The sequence below is a fragment of the Naegleria fowleri genome, assembly GCF_008403515.1.
Source record: "Naegleria fowleri strain ATCC 30894 chromosome Unknown tig37, whole genome shotgun sequence".
Lineage (NCBI taxonomy): Eukaryota > Heterolobosea > Eutetramitea > Acrasida > Naegleriidae > Naegleria > Naegleria fowleri.
Window position 1 is genome coordinate 129,612 of NW_025407969.1, and position 26,402 is coordinate 156,013.

The 26,402-nt window shown below is 38.3% G+C and overlaps 13 protein-coding genes across 13 annotated transcripts in view; 7 read left to right on the plus strand and 6 right to left on the minus strand.

The window, feature by feature from the left end:
- Nucleotides 1-792: 792 nt before the first annotated feature.
- On the minus strand, nucleotides 793-1,419 carry FDP41_004353 (uncharacterized protein; the record flags this gene model as incomplete). The annotated part of the gene is made up of 1 exon (XM_044707758.1): nucleotides 793-1,419. The coding sequence occupies one exon, from the start codon at nucleotides 1,417-1,419 to the stop codon at nucleotides 793-795; it is 627 nt and encodes a 208-aa protein (XP_044561167.1).
- Nucleotides 1,420-1,936: 517 nt separating this feature from the next.
- FDP41_004354 (uncharacterized protein) lies at nucleotides 1,937-4,939 on the minus strand (the record flags this gene model as incomplete). The annotated part of the gene is made up of 1 exon (XM_044707759.1): nucleotides 1,937-4,939. The coding sequence occupies one exon, from the start codon at nucleotides 4,937-4,939 to the stop codon at nucleotides 1,937-1,939; it is 3,003 nt and encodes a 1,000-aa protein (XP_044561168.1).
- A 458-nt stretch (nucleotides 4,940-5,397) lies between these two features.
- On the minus strand, nucleotides 5,398-7,305 carry FDP41_004355 (uncharacterized protein; the record flags this gene model as incomplete). The annotated part of the gene is made up of 1 exon (XM_044707760.1): nucleotides 5,398-7,305. The coding sequence occupies one exon, from the start codon at nucleotides 7,303-7,305 to the stop codon at nucleotides 5,398-5,400; it is 1,908 nt and encodes a 635-aa protein (XP_044561169.1).
- A 500-nt stretch (nucleotides 7,306-7,805) lies between these two features.
- FDP41_004356 (uncharacterized protein) lies at nucleotides 7,806-9,025 on the minus strand (the record flags this gene model as incomplete). The annotated part of the gene is made up of 2 exons (XM_044707761.1): nucleotides 7,806-8,034; nucleotides 8,256-9,025. The coding sequence occupies 2 exons, from the start codon at nucleotides 9,023-9,025 to the stop codon at nucleotides 7,806-7,808; spliced, it is 999 nt and encodes a 332-aa protein (XP_044561170.1).
- A 301-nt stretch (nucleotides 9,026-9,326) lies between these two features.
- FDP41_004357 (uncharacterized protein) lies at nucleotides 9,327-10,456 on the plus strand (the record flags this gene model as incomplete). Its single annotated transcript, XM_044707762.1, has 3 exons — nucleotides 9,327-9,447; nucleotides 9,613-9,745; nucleotides 9,967-10,456. 3 exons carry the CDS (start codon nucleotides 9,327-9,329, stop codon nucleotides 10,454-10,456), a joined length of 744 nt encoding a protein of 247 aa, XP_044561171.1.
- Nucleotides 10,457-10,810: 354 nt separating this feature from the next.
- FDP41_004358 (uncharacterized protein) lies at nucleotides 10,811-11,838 on the plus strand (the record flags this gene model as incomplete). The annotated part of the gene is made up of 2 exons (XM_044707763.1): nucleotides 10,811-11,340; nucleotides 11,535-11,838. 2 exons carry the CDS (start codon nucleotides 10,811-10,813, stop codon nucleotides 11,836-11,838), a joined length of 834 nt encoding a protein of 277 aa, XP_044561172.1.
- A 61-nt stretch (nucleotides 11,839-11,899) lies between these two features.
- On the minus strand, nucleotides 11,900-13,943 carry FDP41_004359 (uncharacterized protein; the record flags this gene model as incomplete). Its single annotated transcript, XM_044707764.1, has 2 exons — nucleotides 11,900-13,168; nucleotides 13,230-13,943. The coding sequence occupies 2 exons, from the start codon at nucleotides 13,941-13,943 to the stop codon at nucleotides 11,900-11,902; spliced, it is 1,983 nt and encodes a 660-aa protein (XP_044561173.1).
- A 359-nt stretch (nucleotides 13,944-14,302) lies between these two features.
- Nucleotides 14,303-15,414, minus strand: FDP41_004360 (uncharacterized protein; the record flags this gene model as incomplete). Its single annotated transcript, XM_044707766.1, has 3 exons — nucleotides 14,303-14,693; nucleotides 14,813-15,125; nucleotides 15,288-15,414. The coding sequence occupies 3 exons, from the start codon at nucleotides 15,412-15,414 to the stop codon at nucleotides 14,303-14,305; spliced, it is 831 nt and encodes a 276-aa protein (XP_044561174.1).
- A 720-nt stretch (nucleotides 15,415-16,134) lies between these two features.
- FDP41_004361 (uncharacterized protein) lies at nucleotides 16,135-16,707 on the plus strand (the record flags this gene model as incomplete). Its single annotated transcript, XM_044707767.1, has 1 exon — nucleotides 16,135-16,707. The coding sequence occupies one exon, from the start codon at nucleotides 16,135-16,137 to the stop codon at nucleotides 16,705-16,707; it is 573 nt and encodes a 190-aa protein (XP_044561175.1).
- A 539-nt stretch (nucleotides 16,708-17,246) lies between these two features.
- FDP41_004362 (uncharacterized protein) lies at nucleotides 17,247-18,218 on the plus strand (the record flags this gene model as incomplete). Its single annotated transcript, XM_044707768.1, has 1 exon — nucleotides 17,247-18,218. The coding sequence occupies one exon, from the start codon at nucleotides 17,247-17,249 to the stop codon at nucleotides 18,216-18,218; it is 972 nt and encodes a 323-aa protein (XP_044561176.1).
- A 1,610-nt stretch (nucleotides 18,219-19,828) lies between these two features.
- FDP41_004363 (uncharacterized protein) lies at nucleotides 19,829-20,716 on the plus strand (the record flags this gene model as incomplete). The annotated part of the gene is made up of 1 exon (XM_044707769.1): nucleotides 19,829-20,716. One exon carries the CDS (start codon nucleotides 19,829-19,831, stop codon nucleotides 20,714-20,716), a length of 888 nt encoding a protein of 295 aa, XP_044561177.1.
- Nucleotides 20,717-21,819: 1,103 nt separating this feature from the next.
- On the plus strand, nucleotides 21,820-22,533 carry FDP41_004364 (uncharacterized protein; the record flags this gene model as incomplete). The annotated part of the gene is made up of 1 exon (XM_044707770.1): nucleotides 21,820-22,533. The coding sequence occupies one exon, from the start codon at nucleotides 21,820-21,822 to the stop codon at nucleotides 22,531-22,533; it is 714 nt and encodes a 237-aa protein (XP_044561178.1).
- A 271-nt stretch (nucleotides 22,534-22,804) lies between these two features.
- The window catches only part of FDP41_004365 (uncharacterized protein), a gene marked incomplete at both ends in the record, with an annotated part of 6,012 nt that continues 2,414 nt past the window's right edge, over nucleotides 22,805-26,402 (plus strand). The window contains 4 exons of the mRNA XM_044707771.1: nucleotides 22,805-23,364; nucleotides 23,422-24,100; nucleotides 24,175-24,617; nucleotides 24,732-26,389. Coding sequence (XP_044561179.1) covers nucleotides 22,805-23,364; nucleotides 23,422-24,100; nucleotides 24,175-24,617; nucleotides 24,732-26,389 — 3,340 coding nt within the window. The remainder of the gene's footprint in view (nucleotides 23,365-23,421; nucleotides 24,101-24,174; nucleotides 24,618-24,731; nucleotides 26,390-26,402) is intronic.

Sequence of the window (26,402 nt, forward strand, 5' to 3'; positions counted from 1 at the left end):
ATTAATCGCAACAAGTCCTCACATGAGAAATATTACTCGTTTAGATCTCACTGGATGCATGAAAGCAGATACATGGTTTTGCCATCTTGCAAAAAGCCCATTCCTGAAGAATCTTCAAACTTTACTTCTTAATGCCACCCAATTGAACTGCAAAACAATGATCAACTTAGTTATGAGTCAAAACTTTTCTAATTTGAGGGAACTTCAATTGAACGGCTCAGATCTATGGGAAAAAGGCGTTCAATATCTGGCGAACGGCTCAACTATGAGAAAATTGCAACACTTACAATTGAATGGCGTACACATGCATTCAAAGGGCCTAATTTCCCTCTCCAACAGTGAATTTTTGACCAACTTGCGAGTGTTAGAGGTTTCTGAAAATGCTATTGAAATTGCAGCTGTTGTTACACTATGTACCAGCAAGTTCATCAGGAATCTCACTCGCTTAAATCTAAGCAATAATAATATTGGAAGCGAAGGAGGTATAGCCATTGCATGCAGTGAAAAAATGCAAAATTTGACATATCTAAACCTTTCGAATTGCAAACTCGATTCCAAAGCAGTAATTGCACTCTCTAATAGTCCTTTCATGACACGCCTTTCCAAGCTCTACTTGGCACTTAATGAGATTGGTAATGAAGCTTCCATTGCCATTAGCAAGAGTCTTTTTGTGACAGAATTAACTTGCTTGGATATAGATGATAATGAAATAGAATTTTCAGGTGCCCTTTCGATCGTTGAAAATCTGAAAAATTTATCTCGATTAAGATTTTGGGAAAATAACCTTGAAGGTTATGTCATGATCAGGGAGTATTTGTATTCGAAATCACCATATACACATTCGTCATCATCATCATATTCCTCAAAGTCATGGAATGGATCATCGTAGTCTTCTTCGTCGTCATCATCCACTACGGCAACATCTGAAGCACCTTCTGCATAGTCAGAAGAACCTGGTGAAGAGTATGAGGCATCACTCCGTACCAATCTCTCAACATTTTGTTGAATGAGAGGTGAACGCTGAGTGCTTCCATTCGAACGATGCACAATGGTGGCTACTGTTGGAGAGTAGCAGGACGAAGAGGTGGAGAACTCGTTGTCATAGTCACGAGAGTCATACAAACTCGAAATGTTGATGTTGGCCATTCTTTTTTCTTGTGTGTGATCAATTTTTGCTGATATGGAACACTTTTGGGTGTTGATATCGGAGGTGTCGTTTGGAGGAGGAAGAGTCTCTTGCCTTACTGGATAACAGCGGGAGGCATTTGCTGCCACTTGTTGGTCTGGAATGCCACAACTTGTTGAAGTTGACTGAGAAATTGCCCTAAAGTGTTGATCAAGTTGTGAAAAGTCAAATGTCTCACTTGGATTCTCAGCATTGCTTCGAAAGATGGCTCTGGATCGTCGTTTGTCAAACATGGATTTTTTCTTTTCTTCTGGATCTAGTTCAACAATTGTTGAGTTGTGTCAGTCGCTTCTCCTCTTGTTTCAACAGTTCAATGATCGTGTTGCTTCTACCAATGGGAATGTTCTTTTTGCTATTTGGAGTGGACAAATTGTTGTTTGTTGGGGATTCCGTGTTCTTAGTGTTGTTGTTGTTGTGGTTATTCTTGTGGTTGTTGGTAGTAGTCGTAGTCGTGTTGTTCTTGTTATTGGAGAGGTCCTCATTGGAGCTTGTTGTGTTCTTTGAGAATGAGCAAGAGTTGGATGGAGCAAAATGTTGCTGGGATGAAAGATGGAAGTGTTGTTGTTGTTGTTGAGGAAGGCATTGGAGAGATGGGAAAATTGATGAACATACACTTGGAAAAGCTTAATGGAGATTTTGGAAATTCAAATATTTCATAAATCCACTTGATTCTGGGATAACCTTGCATAGATGCAAGGTTATTCAATAAGACAAGGAAACAAGTGTTCCTGAATGAGACCTTTAATACATTCAAGTCAATGGATTCAAAATGAGCGCAATGGGTTGAATGGGCATTGCTACCGAACCAAATCCTGTAAAATCAGAGGCAAATAATTGAGGTGTCTCCACTTGATAATTCGATAATAATTCCATAAGGAACAGCTTACTGGAAAGCATGGTGAAATTTGATCCTGAAAATCCTTCCAATCCAATAAACGCATGTTCTTCATCCTTCAAACGATGTAAATCTCCAACTTCACCCAAATTGAAACGATCTGGTCTGTAGGTATTTGCATCGTAGGGATAAAAGTTCTCATCACGATGCACAAAGAAGGGTGACACGCTCACCAAGTGATTGGCAGGAATGGTCAGATTATGATAATTCATACTCTCTCGAGTTTGTTTGGTAAAAAGTCTCATGGAATAAATTCGAGCAGCTTCTTTCAGACACGAGTCGAGTAATTTCAGAGGATCCTCACAGGCATTCGATTGTAAAATGCATTCCACCAAACGAAGGTTATAATTACTGCTCATACTGCTTTCAATTCCACCAATGCCAACACCACTACTAGTAGTACTCATGGAAGAACCACTCACATTCATCCTCTGATCGGTCGAAGCAAATGTATGGACATGAGTAGGAGAGGGAGGAAAGGTGGTGGACATGGTCTCTGCAGGTGTGGATTGAACAGGTGGTAAGACAGAACTATTGTTGTTGTTATTTCCTGGAGACAACAATGTCAATGAGGGTCTTCTTTTAGCTAAATTCGATTTTGGAGTTGTCATGGTGTTTTCACTTTGTGTTACATTGGAATTCGAAGGTCCATCAGAACTTTGTGGAGTATCCAAATTGCCTCCAGTGGGAGGATTTGCCAATACAGGAACAGGTCTTGGTGCAAATCGATATCGTGTGGAAGGTGGTGGTTGACTAGAGCCGACCACACGTAACATATCCTCCGTAGAGCTCACTGTACTCCACACAGTAGGAGGAACCGGTGACGATGGAATGGACAAGGAGGGAATACTATCCGGTGGGTTTGTATCAGTGGAGGTGTGATGCGATTGAGTTTCATCAGCTGCTGTTGCTTCGCCACCATCTTCGATCAGACTTTGTTTTCGAAGTTCTTCCACATCCTCTTCTCTTAAGCCACCACCACCACCGCTGCCACTGGTCACACTGGTATCCGTAATGGTGCTCAGCGCTTCTGAATTTTCATTGATGTTGCTGTCAACAGTCATGTCAAGATCTTCTCCAGAAAGATTCATTGCAGGTTGTGTGAAAGCACTTGCTTCTAAATGGTGTGGTGAAGAAGTAACCGTTGAAGGTGAAAGGTGTGGTAATAAGGGTCTGGCAGTGCATGTGGCTTCACTCCACATGGATCTAATGAAACTGCTCGATTCCTTTTCCAACTTTTCCTTAAAGAGATTTACTTCCATTCGTAGACGATCTTGTAGAGCGGTGTCACTTGCCACATGCGCAATGGCCCATCCTAAGGCAGCAACACTCGCGAGTGATTCTACTAACAAGCAAATGATATGATTGGCATAGATGGAAGTGGTTCTGTGAAGTCCACCATATTTGTCAGTTCCATTTTTTTCCAAAATGAAATCAATGTAACAAGAATGGAGATTGGTCATGTCTTCCTTTGTGCGTTGAGAGGTTGACTGGGAGGCTGGAAGAGATTGTTGTGAAAAGGCTTGATTGTGTTGTTGTGTAAAAGGAACTTCTTCAAGATTTTCATATTCCATCATTTTCACACGTCTCTCAATTTCATTACAAATCAAGTAATGAACTCTCTTCTTCTTGGTCTCGATTTGCTCAATAAGACTGGGCATCCACAGATACTCCAACACATTCGATCTCAAATGGTTGTAATACAGAGTAACAAATGGATTATGAATTTGACATTCCAGAAAGACAATACTCTCTGTCACTTCATCACCGTGTCTCTTGACAAATGAAGAACCCAACATACTTCTCATCAAACTTCTCACCACAAACTTGGACATTTGTGAAAATAGATCATTCACAACCACCACTTCATTCGCTTGTGCGCCTGTAGAAGAGCTTCCAGAAAAGACAGAATCCGAATGTTTGTGTAAAATTTTGGGAGTTGGCAATTCCATCTCGGCAATGGCAGGTTTCTCATTGCGATCCACAAATTTCAAATTAATGTGTTGCTGATGGAAGAGAATGCTTCTCACCTCTCGCTTAATGTTTTCTAAATATTTCACAAGAGTTCTCTTGTTTGAGAAGCCCTCTCGCATGAATGATTTTGATTTGTAAAGCCAATCTTGATTCCAAATCTCTTCACGACTTCGAGAGGGTGTTGTCGGTGGCATTGAAGATTGTGTAGAAGCTGAAGCATTGGAAGAATTGGTGGCATTGACAGTCTCAATTTTAAACGAAGTTTTTGAAGCAGTGGTGCTCATGGAAGGAGTAGCACTGTTTACCATCAATGGCTTGTAGAAGTACTCTCTCGCAGATTGCTCATCCAACACTTGAGGTTTAGCATCAAAGAAATACTTGTTGGCTCCTTCTCCAACCATAAATGTCCATTCCTTAAAATAGGAACTAATGGTGAAAACGGGACCATATAATTCAGAGGCCTTCTCCAAGAACAAGATGGGATCTTCACACCATTGAATCCAAACACTCAAGTACGGAATGGAAGGTAAATTTCTCCAAAGCCATCCTAAAAGACCTTTTTTCGTTGCCATTTTGTTGTTGGCGTGGGAATTGTGAAGGTAATGAGCAGCTTGACGAGTGGCAGCCAATAATGTACTGTTCTTTTTCTGATCATCTAATAATTCTTGCAAGGGAAAAACAATTCGGTGGGGTGTCTTGCCACCTGGATGTAATCTCTTTTGTTCGTCATCACTCACGAACACACACTTCTTGTGAGGACGTTTTTGAAAATATGTCATGTAGCGATCTTTGTGATAGTGATGAAGAATGGCAATCGTGACCAAGACGAGTATGAGTGCGACGAATACACCGGCAAGGTTGAGAAGATAATTTTCAAAGTACATGTTGAAGTCTATTAAATAATTTAAATTTTAAGTTTGTTGAATGTTGATGAATGTTAATTACGCCGTGTATTTTTGATCATCAAGTTGAAGAAACGATACAATGATGGAAGCCTGGTTGTTTTCTTGAATGCTGTTTGCGTATTTTAAATCAAGTTAGCCGTAATAACAAAACCTCATTGTTTGCCTTAAATGGAAAATAAATAAATTAAATCTTGTCTGACTTGACATCTCCCTTTGTCAACATTCCAAATAAGCCACACTGTTAGCCATATTTTGTCAAAGAATTCTTGATCTTGCTCTGGTCATAAAACGGAAGAAACCCCACCAAAACAACAAGCAGGTTTCTTCTTTGTTGCATTGAATCAATACTCGCTCACTCTCAAAATAAGCAAAGAGTATTCCCACCAATAACTTGAAATGTTAATAATATCCAGGTCAGGAATCAATCCATACACGATCTACACCAATCTCACAATGTGAAATCGTTCGACACCTGACAACGATTCAGTGTTAAACCCTACTCCATTTGTGGAGCGTTGAGAGGACCAATATTCAAATGTTATTTCATCTTCCTTGAGGCCCATAAAGATCACGCTATGACCTGTACCATTCACTCTCCAAAATTGTACAAAGTCGCCTTGCTTTGCTTCGAAAATGTTATTCACATGTTTGCCGAGACCTCGTGACATTAATGCCTTATAGCAACCTTCTTTATAGGAGTCATCGTCTTTTGCTGCATTGTCTTGTTTTTCACAAAACCAATCCCTCTTGATTTTTAGCAATTCTTGAATGTTGAAAAAGTCCTGCAGCCTGGGATGTCTCTTCTCTGTGAATACTCGAAAGAATATTTCAAAGGTAACGCCACAACAAAACGTCGAAGGTATGCTAAGAACTGGATTCATTGACGAAGACTGAAGTCCGCTCTCTGTTGCAGCTTTCATTATGCTCGAATCAGTAACACTCAAAGCACCAAAACTACCTGTTTGAGCAATACTGCTTAATAGGGAGGACGGATGCAAAAAGAATTGAGGCATGATCATGGAATGAAGATTTTCAGGCCTTTGTTGTTGCTTTTTTAACAAGTCCATTTTCATTTCCTTCTTTTTCTCTGCAATGAGTTTTTTGCCTTTCAGAGTGGAGCTGAAACTTGGCAACAGCAGTATCTCGTTCGAGTGACATAACTCTCTGTCCACTTGTTGGTGTCGTAAAATTAAATCTCTTGCAAATCCATAATTCGTGCATCCACAAATGCAACAATGCAACTGAGAACGGTCACACAAACATTGTACAATAGGTGGCAACAAACAAAGAAACTCTTCAAAATCCATCAAGAGACGATTCAATTCAGTCTTCAATTGGGCTTCTATTGGTAGATCCGTTCGATCGTGGTTGCAGTCATCACTACAAGAATTATCGTGGGATGGAAGAGCCAAGTTCAAAATGTCAGAAAATTCTCTCTCAATGGCTTTCCAATCGTCGACTGAGGTGAATAGGGGTTTCACGATGCATTCAGGTTTTTTGACACCATTGTCAAATACACTACTCGTGATGGGCAAATTCATCCTCAATGATTCTGCTTCTTCGAGTCGAGCCAATTCTGAAATGGTGGCTATGAGTCGCGACGTATGAGGCTTACGGAGTGAGATTTGAGGGAGGTAGGTCTGTAGAGCATTCCATAGACGTTGTTGTTGTTGTTGTTGATGATGATGGGACTGTTGCTCAACATTATCATGGGGAGAGGATGAAAGACTTGTGGACGAACTGTTCGTGATGATGAACGAAGATAGTATTGAGCTGGTATTAGAGGAGGAAGTAGGAGTGGAATTGCAACTGCTCATGGAGGAAGAAGAAGTCAAGGAGGATAGTAATGGAGAGGTCGGAAAGGAAGGTACAGACGAGGAGAGGCTCTGATGATGAGGACTCTTGGATGTTGGCTTGACCCATCCATATCCGAGAGAACCATCTCGTGGATAGGAAGAAAGGAGTTGAACAATGCTCTCATTCCAGTCTGTTGTTGTAGTTGTTGTTGTGTGTGATGCTGCTGCTTGTCCATTCATCTCATCATCAAGGAGTATCATCGCCATAGTTTTAAATTGTGGTTCTTCTTGTTGTGCAACTTCATGGAGGAGTTCAATTACTGCTGCTGCTTGTTCGTCGATTGAATTATGATGAACAACTACCATACAGCAGCTGCTATTCATAAGGTCGGTCGTGAAATGGTTCAACTCGGGATGATAAGAATCTTGTTGGTGCTTTTCTTTTTCAATCCTCTTTCCAATTTCGAGAATCGTGGCGTTGCTGCTCTTGTTCGTCAGTTCATCAGGGTCGACACTGGTTGGAAATGATGAAGATGGTGGTTCTGACATGTTCTTCCTTTTCATCATAGTTTTGACATGTCGCGGGTCTTCAGGTAGGGCAAGATCCGTTCCGCCTATTCATCTCAATCATCATGATGGTTGTTTGATTCTGAAACAGAATGCGCATATTCGCACCTATCTACTCACCATTGTTCTCCATTCTTACATCTCCATAGAGAAGTGTCATGACCATCATCATGATGAGGGTTTAATTGCTTTCTTTCTTTGTGTGAGCACAGAATGCCATTGATAATGTCACCATACAAAATCGGGTCATGTCGTGAGTGTGCTACAGAGGAGGTCATTTCGAGAGGGATTTTAATGGAGGTGACACGCGAAACTGCACCTCATGTTCGAGAAACACTCTTTCGATTAAGACCCGAGAAAATCAAGGATTATCGATTCATGAGCGGGTGATGCATAAATAAACACGTTACATATTTGTGCGTATGTTTCCAACTCAATTTTCATGAAAATGTAACAACACTTGCTGCTTCATGTTGGCTCCCTCAAGGATACAATATTTGAGGCTCCAAGATCCATTCATGTTCGTCTTGTAACACAAGTGATGATTCGTGTACGGCGGCAACAATACTTGCTTCTGAGGTTACACGACCATGCTCTGAAGACAGTTCTGTGTGTTGTTGTTGAAGGGTTGTTCCTTTTCGATAATATTTCACTCGGTGTGCCAAACGATGATTCCCACTCTCCCAAAATTCAATCGAGTGTGCTCTCACTCTGTATTTGATAAAAGGAAATCATATTCATCCAGACGTGCAGTTAGAAACAACAAAGAGGTTGATCAATATATATTGGAAATGATTTGGAACACACACAAATAATTGCATTCGAATTTGATTCATCGTCAACAAAACAAGCACACCGAAGGCAAATTTCCAACAATAACACAATGTTGACAATTTTCGCTATTCATAAATCAAACCTTAACAAACACATACCTTATTCCACCCCAATGAGAAGGTCTTTTCGCATATTGTTCGCCCTCTTGTTGAGCTTTTTCAAATTCTTCCAAGAGTTGTTTCCTTCCTCTTTCAATCACTCGTGACTGCTTGCTTACACTCGAAGCAATTCTCGACTCTAAAGGCCTCGAATTGAAAAATTCATCCGATTCTTCTTCGGAACATATGGAACCAATTCCTTCGATTCTTACTTGTCTTGATCTTCCATTGAGAGCAATAGAAACATGATCCTGTGCCGATAATGATGAAAAAGATGATGAAATTTTAACTGCATCATCGGACTCTTCTATCGAATCGAGTTTTTCATCCACAATATGTGAGGAGCTCTTGTTGTTGTCGATTGATTTCGATTGTTCATTTGACACATAATTCCAATAGAAATTGAGAGCGATTTTGCCATCATTGTTCAACATTTCTGTTGCTTTCCGAGATTGAAAATTGGTGCAAAATATAAACTCTCCTCTCTCCACATGGAAGGATTTTAAAAAGACATTCCGAGTGGAGGGTTGCATGGTTTGTGGATCCACAGTGGCCACTGTCATGGTTGCAGGATCGGGAGGAAGTTGAAAGATTGAAGGAATTCCATTGCTGTGTGTGGTGTTGGATCTTGCGATTGAACAGCTTTGCTGTAAGAACTGAATCATTTGTTGATGAGTGGTCTGTGCTTGGGAATACCATTCCGAAAAGATGATCATTGGATTAAACGGCTGTGAGAATTCAATGCAAGAAGAGGATTGTGTGTGAGACATTTTTTCAAGCCACCACTCGTGATCACTGAGCCCGCGCGTGAGACTCCTTCTTGAACTACGATGCTTTTTAAGGGTCATTCTCACAAGATGGATGAGAGGGGGTGCACAGGTTGCAACCCTACGTTAGAATCCTAAACCATAGTGACAGAGACTCAGTGTACATTGGACTTCCTCAAGTTCTTTCCTTATTGTTATTGGCCAACGCCTCTTGCTTGGGCAAGAAGAAACGGTTGCAATCTAATTTTAATACCTCGACCACGCTGTCATCAAAAGATTGATCAAATTTTAAAAAAAACAATTTATGCCCTCACCATCCTCGTCATCGTCACAACTCTCGAAAAGCAACAACGCAATGTTTGACGATGAGACTCTCAGAAAAGCGGACAAGTTTAAACTCGTAGTACTCGGAGAAAGCTCGGTAGGTAAGTGTGTGATCATCACACATGATGTTCTCGGAATGATGTCCATGACTTTAAAATCATCCTATGATCCAATGATATGATATTGGAATCAAACATCACGTTCCGGTTGACCATGTTCCATCTGAAATAACCCATTCATGAATGAACAATCATGATTGAAAAAAGGCAAAACAAGTCTTGTGATTCGGCTTGACAAGAATTGCTTTTTTCAATATCAAGAAAGTACCATTGGAGCAGCCTTTTCGACACAATTCATAACAGTTGGAGATCGAGTGATTAAATTTGAAGTTTGGGATACGTATGTAATCATTTTTATTATTATTGTTGATAACAACCCATTGAATGATCATTTCACAACATGTTCATCAATATTGAACATGATCATCATTATTTATGAATTGCTTTCTACACAAATGTCATCATTAATTCCATTTTACTTTAATTTGACATTTGATTACAATGAAATTTCAAATAATGATCATGGTGACAAAATATTCAAAAAATCCAACTTTCACACAGAGCCGGACAAGAACGATACAAATCTCTCGCTCCCATGTACTATAGAGGTTCTGAATGTGCCATCGTTGTCTACGACATTACGAACATGGAGTCTTTCCACAGAGCCAAATACTGGGTTAAGGAATTACAACGACAAAGTCAAACAAATATGGTCATTGCCCTTGCAGGTAATAAACTCGACCTACAAGATGAGAAACGACAAGTGGATCATTCCTTTGCTCAAGCCTATGCCGAAGATAATGGACTGATCTTTATGGAAACATCGGCCAAAGAGAATATCAATGTGAGGGAAGTGTTTGAAACATTGGCTCGGAAGATGCCCCTCCGAGAGGATACACGAGTGGGAGAGGAAGACACGGAAGAGGAGGATCATCCTTCTTCGTCCAATGGTGGTGGATTGGTGGTGCGACGAAGTGGAAAAACACTCACAAGACCTCCTTCGGTGAGGTCCTCCAAACGAATCACTTGTTGTGGAGGTGCAAGTCAATAATGTTCGAGACAAAGAGTGAATTTGAAGAAGAAGGATCACACACTCCTTAACCTCTTCATGTTTGACTCTTCCCTAATCATTATTGCATCACCCGTGTACAAATATGTTGTGTTTAAGAGCGCGAGCATTTAAAAGTAGTGAACGCGATGAGAACAAACCCCATTCACACCCACACATAACTTTTGTACTTGGAGAAATTTCTGCATGCAGAATTCCTTGCATGATCAACTAACAAATTAAATTTCATGACAACAACAACAACGAAAGGACAATTAGAGTCTCTTTTTCGACTTGTATTAGTAATGACTGCAGTTATGGAGATTTCTCAAATTGCAAATTTCACAATTCAAAAAAATGATGAAAATGCTCAAGCAAGGAATATTGTTCTTTCGAAGCAGTTGCTCTCGGAATGACCGTTCTGTGTCTTTAATCATTGAACGAATCATGGGTAAAAATCGACACCAAATGGTGAAGAATATATCATCCTCTCATTTAGCTCTGACGACAAGAAGATTTCGTGTCGGAAATTTAAATTCGGATGTGAATATTTCGTTGTGTAGAAATTATGGCACCGCATGTCTAAATTTTAGAGAGAACTCTTGCACCACAGATTCTTCAATGGAACTATCAAATCAATCATCACAATGGTTCGAAAAATCATTTCCTGTGCAAAATATTGAAGGAACCCGAACATTGGCAGAAAAATTTTCAAAATTACTACAAAACACTGATGTCGTTTTGTTGACAGGAGATATGGGAAGTGGAAAGAGTGTTTTTGCAAGGCATGTCATTCGAGTGTTGGAAAAGGATATGAATTTAAATGTACCCTCTCCAACTTTTTTGTTGGATAATCTTTATGAAAATAAGCTCAGTGGAAATTTTGAGTAGGTATATTATATATATATTGAGAAAATAATTTCACACGAGTGTTGTTGTTTTTATTCAATACTTTCAACATCTTAATTGTAATTATAATCATCTTTCGTCCAATAATTCTAAATGATATACACTTTTCTCTATACCCATTCAATCATTTATTTATGAAAAACTAATCCACTCTATATTTTGACAAATATAGAACAATACACCATATTGATCTATATCGATTGGATAGATTTGATAGATTAGATTTGCTTCATGTTTTCACAAATGGAATTTCACTTATTGAGTGGGGAAATCGTTTGCTTGAGGATAACGACTTGATGAAACAACCTCATCACTCCTACATACGAGAGGTCTTATTGGACTCTTCCAAGTGTCACTTGTTGATCATTCTTTTCGAAAATGTTGCAACATCTAGTGAACATGATGGTGAGACTAGTTCCAACCTTACATTCAATGAGGAACATGAGGCGAGATCTATTACTTTTTCTTTCAAGTGATTTGACATGGAAAGAAAGACTTTCAAACATGTTTTAAAGTCTCGCGCAGCTTCACGGCTGACTATTTTTGCTGCTCCAGCTCATTAAGCCTGGCTTCTAACAAATCACATCTCTGTTTAAATTTGTCTGCCTTCCTTTGCATCATTTTTCTCTCCTGTATGAATGTATCATTGAGAGATTGCAACTGCATCATATGGTTAAATTGTAGCTCCTTGATTTTTTCATTCATGGATTTGAGTTTCTCCTCATAATCCTTTCTGATCAAGACAATTTCCTGCTGAGAATCACTTTCTACTTGCTCTTGTTTAATGAGACGTTGATTCTCTCTTTGCATGACTTTGAGCTGTTCTTTAAGGTTTTCATTTTGCTTTTGGTTGATACCGAGCTCTATGGAAAGAATTTGATACTCCTTGACCAACTCTTCATACTGAAATTCCTTTTGCATGGCGATTTTTTCTGCCATCTCCAGCTTGTATTGGAGTTTTTTGGTATCATTTTTCAATGTGAATTCTTGCGTGAGGCGCTTGTGTGATTCTTGCATTTCACGAAGAGCCTCCATTGCATTTGCATAGAGAGACTCATTTTTGGAAGATGACTCCTTCACATGATTACATTCTTCCAGCATGTCTTTGTAATCCTTTTCGAGTTGTGTGTTATATTTGAGAAGATTGGAATACTTCTCCTGTAGGTCATCCTCCTTCCTTGTGAGTTCGTTTTCTTTTCTCAGTTGCTCTATTTCCTTCTCCTTTCTACCAATGTGCTCCTCCAATTGCTGAATGCGTTCCATTCCTTGCCTTAATTGAAGATTCAAGTCATTCACTGTCTCATGCAATGCACCTTGTTGAGCATTTAATTTCTCTGTGAGTGATGATTTTTCAGTTGACATGTATGCAATACTTTGTTTAAGATTCTCAATTTGTGAATTGAGATTCGAAATTGTAGACTCGTATTTCAAGGTTGATGCTTTTAGCTTTTCCTCAAGAGCAGTTTTTTCCAAGGCTGTTTGATATAATTTTTCTGTGAGATTGGAAACGCTTGTACTCAAGCTCGATTTTTCTTCTTCCAATTCAATCTTTTGTTTTTCCAACAATTCCTTTTCATTGGAGGTATCATTCCATTCAACGAACGTTGATCCTGTCAGGAGCGAATCTGAATTTGATTTTTTGTGAGTGACATCACTCGTTTGAGTTTCTTTTTGAAAAGTTTGAACCTTGGAATTTCTAGATTGTTCAACAACATCCATAATTCTATCAGTCACTTCGATGAATTTTTGCAACTTTGAAGAAACGCAAACATTATTAACTTTGAATCGTTTCGAAACGGGAATTAACTTGACAAAATGTTAGTCAAGGCGAAGTCTGAACCAAATCATATCATTCATATCAACTTACCCGATCAGTTTTCTGAAGAAGATGATGTTGCAATTCGACAATTTTCTCAACAAGCATTTCCAACAGATAATATCTTGTTTTGAACGAGTCATGATGGAAAATACATTGTGATACATTGGAAAAATCATCCAAGCTCAAACGTTGACCTCTCTCGTCTGCCTTATATTCATACAGTTTTTTATGAAGAACCGCCAAATCCTTTTTCATGAGAGAAATGAATTGGAGTGTGTCTTCATCAAGTACTGTTGCTTCTTGATCTAGAACGAGATTCATGCTTTCTGTAGAGTTGAAGTCCTCACTATTCCTTCCACTCGAGGGAGTTGAATCATCTCGACTCGCTCGGCTTGTTGCTCGTGAGGATTGATTACTACGAGAACTTCCATTACGATACACAACACTGTAAGAGCATGTATTGTTTGCATTGGTGGTATTATTCATGGAGGAGGAGGATGAGGTGGTATTTCCATTGCTTGTACGCTTGTTTCGCGCCGAGGAAGCTGCAGCTGTGCTTGTACTAAGGCGTTTGGATGAAGTAATTGCAGGAAGTGACACACTGCATCGTTGTTGAGAGTCTTTGTGCAAATCTTGACTACTGCCTGAGCTCCTAAATATTGCCTGCCCGTAGTTACGTTTATTCGAGTTGTTGTTGTTGTTGTTGGTGTTGTTATTATGGTTGCTCGGAGTTGTTGTTGTGGAGGCGGATTTGATGGTCATCATGCTGGATGATCATGTTATATGATTGATTTTCAACAATACCTGTTGTTCGATAATGATGAAGAGAATGAGAATGGTTGAAGAAAAAGTTTCTTTCAACAATGATGATTCTTGATGTTGTTGATGATGGTTTACGAAAGACAATGCGTGATGGTCTTTCTAGTGCCTCAATATTTTTTTTAGTTTTCGGAGATATACCTCAATAGTTCGAAGTTTGGATCTTAATGGTGTCTCTTCGGAATTATCATGGGTCCAATTCAAATATGTACTGTGAATATTATTTACTGGAAGGAATGATGACTACACATAGTGACATCATGTTGAACGCGTAATGTCGTGTGCATACACGTACACAGCATTTACTCCACTTTCTGTAGTGAAAGGCCCTCTTCGTGTGGAGCGCGAGAGTATTGATTTTTACCTTCATTCTTAGTGTCTTCATGAGATTCAGAAGTGAAAGGTGCTTCTTCCTCAATTTCTCCAAAATTTTCATCAACCTCTTCCTCATCGTCCTTAGAAGGAGTATCTGTACCACAAGAATTCGAGGAAATGAAACCTTCAACATATTGTGGAACCCCACTGTAGGCATTAAGCAGCATTTGTTCCTCTGCCTCTAAAAATACAGTGGAAGCAATTCTTCGGGCTTCCTCAATGGTTTTTCTTCTCCTCAGCATATCCAAAAACTTTTCATATATTTCTTGATCTTCAGGATCCTCAATATCTTGAGCAGGATCAATTTTGTGGTCCTTACTGTGACATGATAATGCATCCATGGATGTTTTCATCATGGCCAAGTGTTATTTCATCAAGAGTTCCAACCATTGGATGTCCTTGTTGTGACATGACATTAAGGAATTGCACAAACTTACTTTAAATCTAGTTTGCTTCCTTTTGATGTATATTCTCGTGCTGAATGTGGTTGTTTGCTTGGAGAAGAACCTGACGCATGTCGAACTTCTTTCAGAGGAGCCAATGATTTGATCTTCTTTGGAGGGCTCACCCGTGCAATATTGAAATTCTTTGAATATTTGTATGACCACGGTAAATCATTGTCAACCCTCTTTTTCATGGACATCATATTTACTGTGTGATTTTTCTTAATCTGATTAATCATTATACTTCCTCCAACGTTTGCTGTATTTGCATCAATGGTTCCCAGTTTGTTTTGGTAGCCCCGACACACTACATGTTGTAATTTCCGAAACACAGAGTATTTGAAATTATGAACGTATTATTATTTTCCAAAGAATGATTCATTGAAAGACAACGTTTGGTATTGAAAAAACGCATCATCATGATGGTCATCATCATCATCATTTCGTTCAAATGACTCCTTTTACCCACCTTTGACATCCGTAAATTCCATTCCCTTTTTTCTCGACTTGACATGATTCATTGAGGAGAGCGAAGAAAGCGTATTCCCCGATGATGATCCACCTTGTGGAGCTCCCATGTGGGCTGTGGTTGCCATTTCAATTGATTGAATTAATATTCGACGATGATGACAAGTATGAGAGAACTACTACGTGTGAGCGCTATTTCTTTTTAATATTTACGGTTTTTCGGTTATGAAAAAGGCTTTGAAAAAATACAGCAACTATTAATTTGCTTGGGCCTTCACTTTGCTTTTTTATTAATGGATTGAGCAGGGAGAGAGAAACTGAATGTTGATGTGAGGTGATGTGAGGAAAGTCATGTTTGGAAGTTGAGAGTTCTGAAACTGCAGGGGAGATGCTCAGGTTCATTCTTGTTCCATTACCAAAGAGAATAATTTGCCTTGATGCATGCAGTCTTGTCTGAATAATTACGATCAAGAAATCGAATTGTGTGGTCATCACGCGCTGCTCTTTCCACACATAAAAATTGAATGCAGTAATGGGCGGACTCCACTTTTTTATCAAATCAAATCGAATGTGTCCAGACCATTTTCATCCTTTTAGAAAAACCTTTTACCTACTGACCGGGATAGCTAGGAAGAAAATGGCATGGACACATTCCAATCTGTAATCATGACGAGCAAAAATGGCAGTGACCTTTAAGCCAACAGCTGTCACAAATATTTCGGAATTATACATGCTCTTCCTTATGGACAATTTGTGATTATATTTTCTTCTAATCAACCACACATAAGCATTCATTGAAAAAAACAAACACTCGAAGGTTATCTACTCAGTTTCACTTGGATTCTCAAATGAAAATCACGATTGTTTCCTTTGTGCATAGCCAACAGCAATCTTCAACGCCTTTTGGAACCTCCAACCCAAACAATCTCACCATGATTTCATTCTGCTCCTCTGATTCTCCAAAAGCAACTCACGGATCTTGCAATCCTTTCGATGGCTCTACGGATATGTCCAAACATTTTAACGTGCATGCATTGCCAAACATTCGGATTCATACCAAGCATCTCTCATCGAGCAGCAAAAGGAAAGAGAAGTCTCTAAACGCAAGCTCTGTTCTCAATAGTGGAATTCGAAAGAAATCATCCTCTTCAAAGTGTTCAAACTTGAGTTTTTCCACACCACCAACTTTTGATTCTGTATTCCGTGTCAATTTGTACAACAATAGTCAACCACAAGAAATGATGAAGACCAGTGAAGGCATTGATTGTAATCCGAATCCTCACACGAACAAGTCATCACAAATGCCGAGCCCTCACTACCATCTTTTACAACCCTGTACTGTATGCATGTCTCATTCAAAAGATGCAAAGGCTAAGAAAATTAGAACCTCAATTTCTATTCAGGAGCTGCTAAACGCCTGAATTAAGGATGGTTGTAAATCTAGGCTCACCATACCAACCACAGACACGAATCATCATTTCTGGTCACTCTCACTACATGAGTCACTCGAAATTTCACAAATTAAAACTGGCAATAACAAGGTGCATTTATTAAATCCCCCTTCAACGGTTAATGTATCTTTGAAAAAGGAAACTGCTTCTTTAAAATATCAATGAGATAATAACACTGAAATTTGACTGGTGCTTGTCGTTTCTTCCTTTTGAGTCACCGACTCTTACATAAACGACGGTTGTGTGTTTAAAAAAGCCAAGCCAACAGCCGTCGCCCTTGACTCGCGTTTGTAACAAAGAATCCACAACAATTTGCAAATTGCCTTTTTTGTCTAGTCGACCTGGCACAAGTCACTATGGGACACACAATGGCCATTCTTGTTTGTATCAAACATCTTCTCTTTCTCCATTTCTGTCTTAATCGCAAAACCTTCCCAACAAAGACATTATTTAGTGAGTGTCTCTCCTCACAATATCATCCACAACATTGTTAAAACAAAAATTACAAAATGAAATTCAGTTACGTGACCTTTGTGCCAAACAAACAACAACAACAACAACAAAAGAAGGGAAAACGATCCAAACCTCTCTCCATGGTCTCTTACTTTACAGACACTGAAAGATTCTCCACTTCAAATCCATTCAATGGTTCTTTGGATTTGTCGCTCCATTTCAATGTGGAAACACAAGTACCATCTTCACGTCGGCATGTTCCTCCGCCCGTGCAAATTGTCATCCCAACTCCACCACAGTCAACTCCACCACAGCCATTAGTACCTCAGACAAATGCCCTACCACTTGTTCGTCCGGAACAACTTCAGCCAATTCCTCCTCGTCCAATTCCTGTTCGTGAACCAAACACCAATCAGCAAGTCGTTGATCACAATGATCACAATGGTAGTCATTGTAAATTGCAAACTGTGTTATGTCGACCTCTTCGAAAACCTCGTTATGCTCGTTCAAAGGATTTGTGTTATCGAGAAACAATGAGTCCAGTTTCCTCAAGCAAGTCTAAACAACAACAACAACACTTGACTCGATCCACTCGTTCAACCACCACTGGAAGGTCCTCACACACCATGATGACGAATCCATCCAGAGTAAGAACCACCACCATCTCTTCAACGACCGTCATGTCACCACCACCACAAAAGTATGATCGAGCACGTATGATTGCACCTGCCACTTTAAACGTCAATCATATCCCAACTGTACTCTCTCATTCTGGTTTACAACAAACATTTCTGGTTTCAAACAGTAATGGACAAAGAGAAATGAATCCAAATGAAGAAGAAACGTCCGCGGCCACTTTGTTGTCTCAACATTTGACTCTCACGAGGAAGGATGAACACGCACCAACAACTCCAAACTCTTGCAGTGGTTCTTTAGAGAATGCTGAGACAACAACAGTTCCAAGAAAAGTGAGAACGTCCATTTCTTTATTTGAGTTGTTGAATCCTGAGGATGATGAAAGTCTTTAATTTTGAAAGCTGGGAATTAATGTAAATAAACAACATTCATTTTGATCTTATTGCATTCTCCTTGTGAATCGAACACTGTTGAGGTAAAACTCCCTCAAGCACCACAATCGAACACCAGTGGCTCGTGATACTCTCTGCACAACGAACATCTCACATTATTCTCACACTATTTCGCACATACCTTCCTTAATCGACTCTACTGTTTTCGTAGCACACAGAGTATTCTTTTTTTCCTTTTTTGTCAACACTTGCACGTTGTTGGCCATCCTTGAACCATTTATCATGATGAATAATAGACTGTCAGTTGGAATTGCTTCAAACCTATCACTGATTTCACTTATATACAACACCATCACCTAGAAACATACCAACGATGAAGAAACCATTAAATCTTGCATTGTATTATGTGCTTTGATCATGCCAATGCAATTGCCAAGCACATTGTTCAACAATAGGACAAGATGATCACAAGAATAAACTCTTCTCGGATCATATAACTTTGAAGTGGTTCACCAGTGGTCTTATGTTTTCTGTTATTACATTCATTTAGTCATTGACAATTTGTTTGTCGAATAGGTTGTATAAATCTTGTTCATTAACCCACTGCTCATGAATCCACACCTATACATCAGACAATACAAGTTTTCATATATTAAAGAAACCAAACTACCATCCAAACAAGATGAATTCAAGTCAATAGAACAAACAAAAGGACAATTCCAGCCAAAAAACAATCATCGACAATTCTTACAACAAAGGACCTGCAATGACAGAGCTAGATTCTCTCCATTATTGACCCATCTCCACCCTTCTACTGAACGAATCAACAGGAAGAATTGTTGGAGATTGTTTGGATCTGAAACTCAACTTGAGGGAATGGTTGTCCTTAAAGATCTCGTTTTTAATATCTTCATAGGTCGACATTCATTTATCCAAATTGGATGAAATATTCAACAGAGATAACGTTCCCCAACCATTAATTCTCTTCTGCTTTTGGGGAATTCAAACCAATCGATCGTGGTTGGATGAACTGTTTCTTCATGACCTCGTTGAAGAGATCCCTCCCTTCCAACAACTACAATTCATCACATGGTCTCTCTCGCAAATCACTCACTCACAACGATGACGACGACGACAAGATTCACCTTGATCATTAAAATTGGAAACAATGACGAAAACAATTTCAGAGATTTTCATTCACGCTTCAACGGATAATGTATCTCTGAAAAAGGAAGCTGCTACTTTTTACTAACAAATTTCTGTATGAGACAATCCAATGAAATTTGACAATATGATTGTCGTCTCTTCCTTTTGTGTCACCCGTTCAATCATAATCGATTGTTTCATGTGCATTTAAATGCCAAGCAGATCACATTTTTCGCTCATTTATCGAAAAAAGTGCCCACAACCTTTTGCTAATTGCCTTTTTTGTCATCCATGCGAGCTTATGTCATTTTGATAACACTCAATGGCCTTATTCAATTCCATTCTTGTTTAGAGCATTGACCTTCTCGTTCTCCATTTCTGCGTTTATCGCCAAATTTCAAATAGTGAAGCAAGAGGTTGTCCATACGTCAACAACAACATTGTTAAAACAAAAAAATTACAAAATGAAATTCAGTTACGTGACCTTTGTGCCAAACAAACAACAACAAAAGAAGGGAAAACGAACCAAACCTCTCTCCATGGTCTCTTACTTTACAGACACTGAAAGATTCTCCACTTCAAATCCATTCAATGGTTCTTTGGATTTATCTCTCCATTTCAATGTTGAAACGAAATTACATTCTTCTCGAAGACATGTTCCTCCTCCCGTTCAGATTGTCATTCCATCTCTTCCACAGTCACCTTTATCTCCACAACCAACTCAACAACCTTCCAAACCAACAATCAAACCAAGTCATTCATCTGAACATTCTCAACCAATTCCTCCTCGTCCAATTCCAGTCCGTTCAACAGCAGCATCAAAATCACAATTCGTCAATAAGGTTCCATGTGAAGGTTTGACATCCAAAACAATTTCATATCAACCTCCTCATCGAAAACCACGTTTTGCTCATCCAAAGGATTTGTATGTAAAAGAAACCATGCAAATCAGTCAACTGCCAAGCATGTCTCAACGCTTGACTCCATCCACATTTACAACCACAACCACAACATCAACCATTCCATCTCCTCAAAAGTATGATCGATCACTCATGATTGCACCCGTCAGTGCTGTCAAAGTTGATCATTGTCCAACAGAAATGCCACCTTCTGGCATCCAAAAGATGACTGTCGTTTCAAAAACTAATAAGGGACAACGACAAGTTGATGAAGAAACTCTTCAAAATTTCACTCTTCAAACTCGTCATGAACAAACACTTTCCAACATGATGTCATGTAATTGTTCTTCATCGAGTGATGAAACGCCTGTTGCGATTCCTGTTCCAAGAAAAGTGAGAACTTCCATCTCCTTGTTCGAGTTGTTGAATCCTGAAGACAATGAAAGTCTTTAATTTCGAAATCTTGTTGACACTTGTTTTTTTCGCAAAGTATAACATCTAAAGAACATGATAAACTAAATGTTTCACATTATAACCTTCTGTGAAATCTTTCTTTAGAGTTCTTGTTTTATGTTAATTTGTTTTTCAAAAGTAAATCCACTTCAATCGACTTGCTACTCCCATGACACTCACTGTGTCCCATTCGCCTTTCTTGATAGGAGTGAATCATGAAATGGGTCCAATTAAAGTGATATCCTTGACATTCCAAGCTCTTTTATTCGAATGGGTGTTGATTATCCATATGAAAGAAGGAATGGACGCGCTTTAGGATAACTTCACACATTATATGAAATAAATCACATTTCGGTGAGATCCATGATTGCATCTACCATCTATCATCATCATCCATGAACTTAATGATGAACGACCCTCAAGTCTAACACTATCATTGAAGCTAGAGTTATTAGATCTTGAGGAAATGGATTTGGTTGTTACTTCTTTTCACGAGTCGAAAACTTTTACTCTTGAAAATCATTCATCTCCGAATATTCAACACGTGACAATTCCATACTGTCGGTGTTCACGTTCTTCATTTTGAGATCTCGAGTTTGATTCTTTCTGATGTTTCTGATCTCTCGTTTTGAGCTGATTCCCGCGAAAAAGAGAGACCACAAAACACGACTGTTAGTGAAAGTTTGTCATGATCTATAGAAACGAGAACATTATCCAATTTCGGAAACATCACATCTTGAATTGCTCGCGAGCTTTTTGTATATTCAGAGAAAATCAAATCATCTTTCAAAGTACATTGTATCTTCGAAAAAGGAAACCTCCTCTTTTTATTGTTGATGAGATAGTGACAATGACATATGACTGTTGTTGTTGTTTCTTCCTTTTGGGTCCAACTGACATACATATTGGCATGATTCATGTACATTTAAATGCCCAGAAGCGATTATCGCCCTTCATTTGTAAAAAGAATCCAATTTGTGAGTTGTATTGTGTCACAAAAGACCTGCACTTTCTCCCTTTTGGGGTTGATCGCCACACTTCAAATAGTTGAGCAAAATCACTCCATACATCAACAACAACATTGTTAAAACAAAAATTACAAAATGAAATTCAGTTACGTGACCTTTGTGCCAAACAAACAACAACAACAACAAAAGAAGGGAAAACGACCAAAACCTCTCACCATGGTCTCTTACTTTACAGACACTGAAAGATTCTCCACTTCAAATCCATTCAATGGTTCTTTGGATTTGTCACTTCACTTCAATGTTGAAACTGAGATACATTCTTCTCGGCGACATGTTCCTCCTCCCGTTCAGATTGTCATTCCATCTCCACCTCAACAACAACCTCCAAAACCAACTTTCAAACCAAATAGTCCTATAGAATTGACACAGCCAAGTCCTGTCGATTCACCAACACTAGAGAAGCCTCTGATTCAGTGTAGGGATTTGACATCTACAACAATTTCATATGGATCTCCTCATCGAAAACCTCGTTATGCTCATCCAAAGGATGTTTGTTTTCGAGAATCGATGCATAGGAGTCCACTTCCAGCTAGCATGGACAAGCACTTGGTTTCATCCAAATATACATCAACAACCATAACTTCAACCATACCGTCACCTCAAAAGTATGATCGAGCACGAATGATTGCACCTGTCTCTTTAAAAGTCAATGAAATGCCCAATAGCATCATTGGTTCACGTCCTCTCTCACTTTCTGGTATCCACAAACCAATGGTTGTACCAAGAAAAGTGAGGACTTCTATTTCGTTATTCGAGTTGTTGAATCCTGAAGACGATGAATCAATGTAAAAAATTTATTACTCTAATTGCTAATTAATCTAAGTTAAATAAACATTGATAAATAAAACATGTACATTTCATATCCATCGCCTCATTACATACACTCTTCTTCAATATATAAATACTGAGATTGTTACCGTTGTGATCAAACTGTAATCAAGACCCTATTACGATGGCAGTTATTAAGATCAAAGCGCTATTGACTGAATGGTATTTAATCAGACCAACAAGACCAGATTCCTTATACAAATTAAAAAAAAAGAAGAATAATTCAATTAGGATGCCCAGCAAGATCGGTAAAACAAGACCCAACCATGGATCCAATCATGGACCCAAGCACTCTAGCTCACTTCAATCATTAAGCGACTACATTGCTTCTGCTGTAGATAATGAGCCCAATTTGACAAATAATCTCAACCCTACTCACAATTGCTCTACTAGTGTTGACACTAGATTGTACCCAACTATTGATCCAATAGCTGATGAAAAATTGGCCGCTAAAACTAATAGTATGAGCATGAATAACCAAGACAACATTGAATTGTTGGATAATGAGCTGACCAATAACCTCAACATACAAGACATGTCAGTTGATGAAATTGTTGGTAAAACTTTTCTCAAACACAATAATGCTAAACTAGATACAAACAGAACTCTTCTTGACACTGATCAGATTTTAGAAATTGTATCTGTTATTGCTAGCCCACACAACCCTATGACCTTAAATTTCCAACATGTTGTAAAAGCCACTCTCAGAATACTCTCTGATGACATTAAATACGAAATCACCACAGAAAGAAAGGCTTTTAAAAACCATAAGGACAGAAAACATGTTTGGGAGTTATGGAAGGAAAGAATGAAGAATATTAACAAACTATTATCTGAGAACAAGTAAAGTAGTAATGTCCAACAAGACAATGAAGAATTCAACATCAATGACATAGCAGTGAAGGAAATCACTCCTACCAGATATATTGCTGTTAGATATAGCAAAATATTTGAAGAGAATGAGGTAATTGAATTAATTAAGGTCAACCTTAGTGGCAAATATATCACCATCAATCCGATTATTAAGCTCAATAATACCATAATTGTCACTATTGAAGATTGCGCTCAAGTAGAACAGGCTGTTGAAACATTACGTACAAAATTTAAAGAAGTCAATATCACTTCATCATGTGAAAACGACACCAACAAAATTATACGTGTCCATAATATTCCAATAGGAGAACTATGGAAAACTATAGTCAAGGCAGATTGGAGGAATGCAATTGAAAGCGATACTGGTGAACCCATTGTTGAAATTGCTACAGCTAGAATTGGTAAAGAAATGGCAGCAGTGATCACTGTCAAAAGTATGAAAGCCAGAAATAATCTATGTAAGGCAAAAACATATGATATCACTATTCCTAGAACAGAGGAAACAGTCACTATGAAAATCGACATACCATTCAACTATGCAATGGATGTGCAATACTCTGACATCATTGGTAGATGGCCTGAAAGAAATGATTTGATTAGAGCTAGAATACAAACGGAATCCTCTCTTGCCAGAAAATACAATAATGACCAACCTGTATCCATACTTATCATCAAGCAAGAGAAGAGAATATGTTTGATTAGACTCAACAATCTATCTAATGCCATCAGATTAGTAAACCATGCTGCATGAATGAATGGACATTGGATTTTGCTCTCAATTATCCAATGCTAGAAGATTTCCTGGAAAAGAAACCTGATACAGTTCACAAAATTTCACAAAATTTAGGCAGATCTTCTAAAATTGCAGCGAAAGACGTTTCCTTTACTCTTGAAAAAGTGCAACAAGATCACCTAAAAGAAATCATGAGAATTGAAGCTTCTATGGATAAAAGAATTTCAGAACTTGAGGCAAGACAGAATCAGAAATTGGCTATGGCATTTAAGGAAATGGCTAATATTATCAGAGCAAATAATGAAGAATTAATGATTACCAATAGAATTGCTACTCTAACATTTCTGTCTGGTTGTACAAAAGATAATACCAAGAGGAAGATATATCAAGAGGAAATTGATGAGTGTCACAAAAAGCTAAAACTACTTGATTCACTTCAGTAGCTCCAGAATTATCTATTCAAACCCTCAACATTAATGGTCTCAGAGCAGAACCATTATCAGCCCTAAGAGGCTACCTCAACTCAATCACTCCTGATATAATCATGCTCCAGGAAGTTAAAAGCGTCTACATTGGTCCAGATTTTCCCCTCTATATATTATTCTTCATTTACATATTATCACAATCCAAGAGATTCCTGTGGTGTATCTATTTGCCTCAACAAAAGCACTTTCAAAGATATTGAAGAAATCATCTTAGATCCGATCATTAAGAATAACGCGCGAATTATTGGCGTGAAATGTAAAATCAATTCAATTAATACTCTAGTAATTTCTGCGTACTTTCCAAATCAACCAGCTGACAGATGTGAATTCGCATATATTCTTGACAACCTAATTGAAAAATATCCTAACTACAAAATCATTATTGGAGGTGATTACAATGCGATTTTATCCGAGAATCACTCCTCAAACGAATCTAGAAGAACTGATCAAAACATACTAGATCTTATTAACAAGAGAAATCTTAATTACTATCCTTTCCCTCATTTATCATGGCACCTTCATTATACTATTAACAAACAATCCAAGTCTATAATAGACTACATATCCACAGATTTTCCAATTGCATCTGGAGAAGTACTGAATGCCAACTTCATATCAGATCACAAAATGGTTAAAATTCTACTTGACCTCTCATGTCAACGAACACCTTTGTTAATTCGGAAGAAGCGTAACTTTCAAGATCCCAAAAATAAGAAAGAAGTGCTGGCCTTTAGCAAAGAATGTGTATCTCAAGTTAAGAATTTAGAATCTGATAACGACAAATGGCTTTTCATTTGTGATAAACTAGGCTACAAATTTGTGGAGGTCAATCCACCTAAACTTGATCCTAAAATCTACAAATATAATAAGCAATATAAGAAGCTCATGTTAATACTTGATAGAAATGAGCACGGATATCCTTGTGACAAACTTTTGACCACTATTGGTAAAACTTTAGAACAGGTTCCAAAATGTCTTGCAAGTGTCAAAGAGAAAATCAAGAACCATATCAAATGGAGCCATGATAAGGCTTTGAACAGAAAGATGAAATGGTGGGAACAAAACTATGCAATCAACTCTAAACATCTGAGAAATAAAATTTACAAAACGTCATCACCACCATACAAATTATCTATCGACGGAACTGAAATTAGTGACCCCAATGAAGTTGCCAATGTGATCAAGGACAAATATCAACAAAACCTCAACTTTAGAGGAAGAAATCATCAAATTGACATTACCAAGTTTTTCAAGTACAAACATTCATTAATTGATAATTGCAATGACAAAATACTCGATAGAATTACCACGGAAGAGAAAGAATGGATAATTCAGAATTTGAAATCCACAGCACCCAATGAACTAGGTTTAAGACAAAAAACTATCAAATACATGTGTAAGGAATTACAGGAGGAAATTTTTCAAATTATTGAAAATATCATTACAACTGGATTTACTCCTGAATCTATGCAAAGTGTCAGCATTCTCCCAATTCACAAAAAGAATAAGGACCACTCAAACCCTGCTAACTATAGACCTATTGCCCTTATGGACTCAGGACTTAAAATAGCTACTAAATTAATCACCAAAAGATTGAAGGAAGTGTTAAAGGGAAGATTATCATTAGCTCAATTTGGTGGTGAAGACGGCAGAGAAACTATTCACAGAGTCCTTTCAATTTACAATATGATTGCTTGGGCAAAAAAGGACAAGAAACCTTTTTATGGTTTGGCTGTTGA